The sequence below is a fragment of the Dipodomys merriami genome, unplaced genomic scaffold (genome assembly GCF_024711535.1).
Source record: "Dipodomys merriami isolate MVZ:Mamm:240054 unplaced genomic scaffold, mDipMer1.0.p SCAF_19, whole genome shotgun sequence".
Taxonomy (NCBI): Eukaryota; Metazoa; Chordata; class Mammalia; order Rodentia; family Heteromyidae; genus Dipodomys; species Dipodomys merriami.
In genome coordinates this window covers 24,164,558-24,171,738 of record NW_027203270.1, presented here as the reverse complement: position 1 = coordinate 24,171,738, position 7,181 = coordinate 24,164,558, and the positions used below count along the sequence as shown (strand labels likewise).

The following is a 7,181-nucleotide window of genomic DNA, read 5'->3' as shown; positions in this document are numbered from 1 at the left end:
TGAGCCACAGTGCCACTTCTGGTTTTTGAGTGATTAATTGAAGAGTGTCATGGGGACTTTTCTGTCTGGGCTGGCTTTGAACCTCAGTCCGCAGATCTCAGCCTCCTGAGTAGTGAGGATTACAGGAATGAGCCACCAGCGCATGGCAATTTTTTTCTTTTGAGACACAGTCTCTGTATGTAGCCCAAACCACCCTTGAACTTAGAATCCTTCTGCCTCCAATTCCCAAGTGCTGGGTCTCCCTCTCCCCAGCTCTTAATGGAGAGAGAATATAATGGTGTCCAGAGAATCTTCTCCCCAGGACATCATAACATCATAGAAGGTCAGGAGCCAAGTCAGACTCTCCTAATCCTGCCTCCAGTAGAAAGCCATCCCCACCCCCAGATCCTGTCATTCCTGGGACCTTCTCCAAGGCATTAAGGAGGAGAAGATACAAACCATAGTCTCTGGAAACAGCTGTTCCAGGTCCTGCTGGCTGGAGACAAGTTTTGACTTTGCTGTGCCCCCCACCCCCACCTAGGGACCTGCTAGGAAGGATGTAATTACATCCTTCTTTCTAGGAGATGCCCCTGGAGTCTGGATCCAAAGGCTTCCTTAGGTGGCTAGACCTGCAACTGGGGGGACTATGGGGGGCCCCGTGGGACCTTGAGTCAGCTGAGTGAGCGGCTGCCTTCTCTGCACCTGCATGGCGAGACATCACGTACTAGCTGGAAGAAACTCAGCGATAGTTAGGGGTGGAGGGAGGGAGGGAGGAGGAAGGGCCCTCCCTGCTGGCTCCCCTCCCCCCTGGACTCCCCCTCCCTTTCTAGGCCAGGGGATATAAGCCCCGAAAGAAGGGACAGTGCTGACAGAGGCCTCAGTCCGACCTGCAGGGACCCAGACCTCCACACTGCCCTGCCTTCCACCTCCTGCTCATCTTCCTTCGGGAGCTGTCCGCTGTGAGTGACTGAGGACTTGGGAATGGTCTGATACGGAGCTATTTTGTGGGGGAAACTGAGGCCGGCATTTGTGGGGAAACTGGGGCTGAGGAGCAGGGAGGTGGAGAGGAAGGGGCCACTAGAGGTGGGAAGAAATCCAGGAGCATGGTGGTCAAGGTAATCTTCAGCTATCCCTTTGGGCTGGAGTGGAAGTGGGAAGGCTGGGAATGGAGGCTATGGACTCTCTGACAGATGAAGAAACTGAGGCCAGAGATGGTGCCCCATCTGGTGCCCCAGAAGGTACAGCGAGGCTGTGGCAGGTGGGGTACCAGCCCCGGAAAGGCCATGGCAGCCCGAACCCAATTTGAGCGGCTGGCAACCGCAGGCTCCCACTGTGGAGGGTCGAGACTCAGGATGACCCCGCTCCCTCGTCCCCTTCCCAGATGGTGACAGTGCGCAGGCCGTGGTCTGCCAGGGCCACAGTGCTGCTGGCCCTGCTCGCCTGCTTGGGGGCGCTGGTCGAAGCCTATCCCGCCAAACCCGAAGCTCCTGGCGAAGACGCCTCCCCCGAGGAACTGAACCGCTACTACGCCTCCCTGCGCCACTACCTCAACCTGGTCACCCGGCAGCGGTGAGCTGAGCGCATGCGCCCCGGGGGTGGTGGTGGAGGGAACCCTGCCGCTTGGCTGGGGCCCCGCCCACTCAATCTATGCTCTAACCACGCCCATTTCTGGCCCCGCCCCCAGGTACGGGAAACGCGACAGCCTGGATGCTCGCATCTCCAGACTGCTCTCCAGCGACCACGAGGCCCATCCTGCCAGGGCGCTCCCCTCCATTCCCCGCGACTGAGCACACATGCTGGGCCCTGGAGGGGCCTGGCTCACGGAACCCCGCCCTGGCGCCTTCACTCACCACTTCTCCCAGCTTCATCTCCCCAAATCTAATTCTTTCCTGTTCTTCGAGCAGGCCAGAAGATGCTTGCCCGTGGTAAAGAACCCCTGAGCCTTCTGAGAGATGTGCGAACCACACTGATCATTGGTGTATCTGGTTCAGGATGGAGACCCTATTTCTGCGTGCCCTGCACTCCTCTGCCCCAGGACTGGAGGGATGTGTGGTGATCCTCCCTGACCCTCAAATAAAGAGCAAATTTCACAAAGCATCATGTGTGCATTTGTATTTCCTTTCCCTTCTCCTGCGTGGCGGTTTCAGCAGAGCCAGAGAAATAACAAAAGGTGCCCAGTACTAGGTGGGGCCTGGGAGAGGGGCTCCCTCTGCTCATAGCCTGGAGCTGGACAGCACCCCAACAAGACACTAGACAAAGGACCCAATGGTGGGAACTCTAGGCCTTGGGTGGGGGGGGTGGTAGATGAAAGTTAGTGAAAGGTCAGGAAGGGAGCTAGCTAGGGCAGTCTCAGAGGGTAGCTGGGGATGGAGCTGCCCAGCTCCACCAAGATAAAGACAAGAAAATGGCAAAGGGAGGCTCCCTGAGAAGCTGCTATTAGGCGGGAGGTTAAGGTGGGGTGGGGTGGTGGAGAAAGAGCCACTGGGTGTGTGTGTGAGGGGGTGAGGTGGCAAAGGAGGCAGATGATATCTCAGGTCCCCTATCCCCTGAGTGAGAGGGACAATAGGGACATCAAAGCCCTCTTTGGCTCAGCAAGGGTGTCCCCACCTTGATCGAATCACACTTATTGCATTGGTTACTAACTGTGCCTTTCTGGTGACAAGGCCATAGGGACACCCTCCAGTGTTTCCCCCTCCTGCTCCCTCCCACTAGACACTGAGGTCTAAAGTTGCAGTAGGGCCCCAGCGTTGCCGGCTGTAATCCTAACTACTCACGAGGCTCAGATCTGAGGATTGTGGTTCAAAGCCAGCCAAGGAAGGAAAATCTGTGACAGTCTGATCTCCAACTTCTCCAACATTCTTATCACCAACAAAAGCTAGAAGTGGTGCTGTAGCTCAAGTGGTAGAACACTAGCCTTGAGCATAAAAGCTCAAAGATGGAGCCCAGGCCCTGAGTTCAAGTCCCAGGACTGACACCAAAACAAACAAACAAGCTTATGGTTGTTTACACTGGGCTCCAACCTGAATCCTCTGACACTCTTCCTTTCTCAGATCAACTCTTTTAGGAAGGTGGGGGTCTTACAGGACAGTTTACAGCTAAATGACCCTGGAAGGAGAGAGGACTATAGAGCTGGCGGTGTCATAGGTGCCAAGGAGGCCCCTGCTTGGACATCATTTATGCTAGGGACCTCCAGGTGCGTCCCATTCATCCTTCTCCCCCCCCCCCAGTGTTCCCTTCAGCCTTCCTTCAGATAGAGCACAGGGGGTAGGTGAAGGGCTTGGTTTAGATCACTGCCTGTGTGGAGTCTGATGCTCTGTGTTAGGCCACATGTGCTCCCATCCCTCCCCGCCCCCCCAGTCCTTTCCTTCTACTTAGCCTTAAAACATCTTTGGGGATAGGGGGCAGCTCCCAGAAACCATTCCTTGGAGGGTGAAGTTAGTTTCTCTTTTGCTTTTTTCACTTTCCACCACATTTTGCTTCTGGTTCCTTCCTCAGCAGCAAGAAGGAGTTGAGAGCATGTTGGGCATGGAGAGGTGACCTCTTTCCCTTTGCTCCATCATCAATCTTCATTTGCCCTGGGGGCCCAGGTGTTTCTGGGGTGTCCCACTCAAAGTCTTATTACCATTATTTGTTGGTTCCGAGGTTTATTTTTATTTATTTATTTATTTTAGGTCCGGTCGTGGGGCCTGAACTCTGGGCCTGGGCGCTGTCCCTCAGCTCTTCAGCTCAAGGCTAGCGCTCTACCACTTGAGTCACAACACCACTTCTGGCTTTTTCTGTTTATGTGGTGCTGAGGAATTGAACCCAGGGCCTCATGCATGTGAGGCAAGCGCTCTACCACTGAGCCACCTTCCCAGTCTTTGTTTGAGGCTAGTGCTCTACCAGTGAAGCCACAACTCTACTTTCAGTTTTTTGCTGGTTAATTGGAGAGAAGAGTCTCACAAACCTTCCTACTCAGGCTGGCTTCAAACTTTGATCCTCAGATCTCAGCCTCCTGTGTAGCTGAGATTACAGGCAGAAGCCACCAGCACCCAGCCCTGTCTCATTATTATAGCACTTGCTCTATCCCAGCACTGGCAAGAACCCCCTTTCCTGTCTACAGGCCATGGGGTTGGGCAGGGTATTGGCAAAGCGGTTTACCTTTGTGATATGACAGAAGTATAACAATGGCTCTCGCACTTGAGCAAATCCCCAGGTTCACAGATTGTGTGGTGGAATTGGGTCCTGAAATGGCCAGTGGCCAGAGCAGGTTACAGCAGGTTCTAAACCTGTGCCAGGACAATCCCTTTCAACCAGGCCTGGGGCCTGGCACCCCCTAGTGGCAGCTGCAGCCTTTACCTGCCAAAACTGAGGCTGCTTGGCCTGAATGCCAACCAACAGCAAACCACCCCTGTTTTGTACCATAGAAAACTCAGGCCCAAGAAGTGCCCAGATGTACTGAGACTTAACAAATTGATGTGATGAGCCCACATCAATTGCACATAGACATTTAACATAGAGTGGCTAAAGGACTTGTGTCCCCAAGTCTACACAGCTAGCCAATGGCAGAGATAGGATCTGGGCCTGGGCCTATCAGAACCCTGAGCCCACCATTCCAGATTCAGAGGTATCAGGGATGGCCTGTCCCCTCCACTCCCCAAATGCTTCCTCTCCCCCACCCACACAGATGCTTCCAGATGTGAGACAGAGGTCCTGTGCTGCCTACCTAGGCATCAAGGTGGACACAGCCAATGACAGTCCCTTCCTGCGCTGGGGAAGGGTCTGGGGCTAGGTAGGCATGTTGAAAAGAAAGCCTCAGAAGCTTCTGCTGGGGGATGGATGGGGTTAGTGGGGTGGGAATCCCACGCAGACATGAGCCATTGGGGGGGTTATTGAGCAAGTGTTTCTACCCTCCTTGTACCTCAGCTAAGAGCTAAGTGCCTCTGAGCACAGCTAAGAGGCAGGCAATGAAAGCAGTGTGTTGAAGTGTAAGTTTTGGGGTAAGGCTTTATTTCAAACTTAGCTATTCCATGGGCAGGCTGTGTGGCCTGGAGTCAGATTCTTCACATTTCAGAGCAGATTTCAGTTTCTGAGTCAGTGAAATGGGTTGTTGTGGGGATCCATCGAGGTGACACTGAACTGACAGCACTTTGGACGGTCTGAGACTCCACAGATGATGCTGGATTTTGGCACACTCCGGGGATGGGGCTCCAGATTGGGAGACGAAATGCTACCAGAAGTGAGCACCTCATAGTGAACCCCTCATGCTCTTACTCTGCACGCTTCATGCTCATCAAATGGGTTTCTCCATGCTGCTTGGGTCTCCACTCTTCACTGGTCTAATCCAAGGTCCCTTTCTTGTCACTTGTTCTAGTTGTATCCAGGAAAGGCCAGAGCCTCCATCCTTCATCCCTGGAGTCCTGGAGCAGCTGCCTCAACTTTGTGCCCTAAGGGAGTCTGGTTGGTGACTTCGGCTGAACTTGAGGAGGCAGGAGGGGATGTATAGGGCTAGAACCAGAACCTTTAGGTTATTCTGAAGTCCAAGAATCTTGTCCTTCATGAGCCAAACTGGTTCTGGTGCCCAGAGGAGGGCAGGGACTCATGGAAGACTTTTATTGTGCCCCAATCTTGTTCATTCTGCTGTTAATCTGGCACGGTGAACACTGCCCGGCCCCCTTCTGTCCTTGGCCCCAGTGCTGGTGTTGTGGGCACCAGGGAATCAGTGAGGCGAGCAGGGGCTGGGGAGTGAGAGAGGCTGACAGGAGGCGGGGACTCTGGGGGGGGGGGGCTGGCTGAGGATTATAAAGGGGCCCTGCTGAGAACAGGGAGACCCATCTGGCCTACAGTAAGTGCCCACCTGGCCCAATACCCACTCACTCAGGACTCAGGGTGAGTGCTCAGCCTGCCTGGGACTTGGGGGCCTCCTGGGGCTGTGGTAGAAGTTTGTGCTTGGCAGAGTTGGGAGCCTTTGAGAGCCCCAAGGCCCTTCTTCTGTCTTACTCTGCATCTGGGCAAAGCGGACGGAGGAGAACTAGACCCACATGGCCACAGATTTCTGTCTTTGGCTTCACAAATCCATCCCATGTCCTCTACCCTGTGGGTGGTGGTAGGTGCTGGTGATCCCTTGTTTTGCCCCTTACCCCTAGGCTGCGTTTGGAGAAATGGATGACAATTAGGGGCTGGGCGGGAGGAGCAGGTCCTTCTTCCTGGCAAAGGAACATCTGCAAATGTCCCCTTGCTCCTCAGATGGCTGCTGCAGGTCGCTGTCTGTCCCTGCTAGTCCTGTCCACCTATGTGGCTCTGTTGCTGCAGCCACTTCTTGGTGCCTGGGGAGCCCCCCTGGAGCCTGTGTACCCAGGTGACAATGCTACACCAGAGCAGATGGCCCAGTACGCAACTGACCTTCGCAGATACATCAACATGCTGACCCGGCCTAGGTATGTGCGAGAGGGAGAGAGATCCCAGCCTCTGAGGCCTGGAACTCAGAATATGTGATCATGACTCCATTCTTAGCTCTAGTTCCTTCCTTCCAGACCTGCTCTTAGGAAAGCAGTGTGTGTGTGTGTGTGTGTGTGTGTGTGTGTGTGTGTGTGTGTGTGTGTGTGTGTGTGTGTGTGTGTGTGTGTGTGTGTGTGTGTGTGTGTGTGTTGCTACTGAGGTTTGAATTCAGGGCCTTGAGCTCTCCTTCAGTTTTCTTATTCATGGCTGGTGTTCTACCCCTTGAGCCACAGCTCCAGTTGGAATTTTGCTGGCTAATTGGAGATGGAGCCCAGTGGACTTATTTTTTGGTTAAGTTGGCCTTGAATCTGCACTTTCCAGATCTCAGTGATTACAGGTGTGAGTCATCATGGCTCTCCAGAGTCTCTTTGAGTGGCCTGGGCCTGTGTGCCTCAGGCAGTATGGGGCATAAGGTGAGGTATGAGGCAGGTGAGCTGCATCTGAGCACAATGCTTGCCCTGGCTGCCTCTTCTCTCTAGGTATGGGAAAAGACAAAAGGAGGACATGCTGGACTATGGGGGTTGGGATGCCTCCCAGACAGCTGCCCCCAGGTAAGTTTTAGCTCCCAGGGCTGAAATGGGAGTGTGGGAGAGAGAACAGGGGATCAGGGCAGTTTTCCTAAAGGGTCAAAGATGGCCCAGCATACTGTCAGTTTACATGTCTCCTCACAGGGGGCTCAGCCCGATGGATTTGTAGCATCTCTCCCTGTCTTCTGTGATTCCGTG

At 54.1% G+C, this 7,181-nt stretch overlaps 2 protein-coding genes across 2 annotated transcripts; both read left to right on the top strand.

Annotated features, from left to right (window-relative positions):
* Nucleotides 1-863: 863 nt before the first annotated feature.
* Pyy (peptide YY) lies at nt 864-2,069 on the top strand. Its single transcript, XM_070026802.1, has 3 exons — nt 864-938; nt 1,361-1,548; nt 1,664-2,069. The coding sequence occupies exons 2-3, from the start codon at nt 1,361-1,363 to the stop codon at nt 1,764-1,766; spliced, it is 291 nt and encodes a 96-aa protein (XP_069882903.1). The 5' UTR covers nt 864-938; the 3' UTR covers nt 1,767-2,069.
* A 4,135-nt stretch (nt 2,070-6,204) lies between these two features.
* Nucleotides 6,205-7,181, top strand: Ppy (pancreatic polypeptide). Its single transcript, XM_070026801.1, has 3 exons — nt 6,205-6,395; nt 6,936-7,007; nt 7,128-7,181. Exons 1-3 carry the CDS (start codon nt 6,205-6,207, stop codon nt 7,150-7,152), a joined length of 288 nt encoding a protein of 95 aa, XP_069882902.1. The 3' UTR covers nt 7,153-7,181.

Bases quoted from the DNA above. Each gene is read 5' to 3' on its own strand.
- Pyy (XM_070026802.1), top strand. From the start codon at position 1,361: ATGGTGACAGTGCGCAGGCCGTGGTCTGCCAGGGCCACAGTGCTGCTG. The intron at 1,549-1,663 runs GTGAGCTGAGCG...CCCCGCCCCCAG, and splicing joins AACCTGGTCACCCGGCAGCG to GTACGGGAAACGCGACAGCC.
- Ppy (XM_070026801.1), top strand. From the start codon at position 6,205: ATGGCTGCTGCAGGTCGCTGTCTGTCCCTGCTAGTCCTGTCCACCTAT. The intron at 6,396-6,935 runs GTATGTGCGAGA...TCTTCTCTCTAG, and splicing joins AACATGCTGACCCGGCCTAG to GTATGGGAAAAGACAAAAGG. The intron at 7,008-7,127 runs GTAAGTTTTAGC...GTCTCCTCACAG, and splicing joins TCCCAGACAGCTGCCCCCAG to GGGGCTCAGCCCGATGGATT.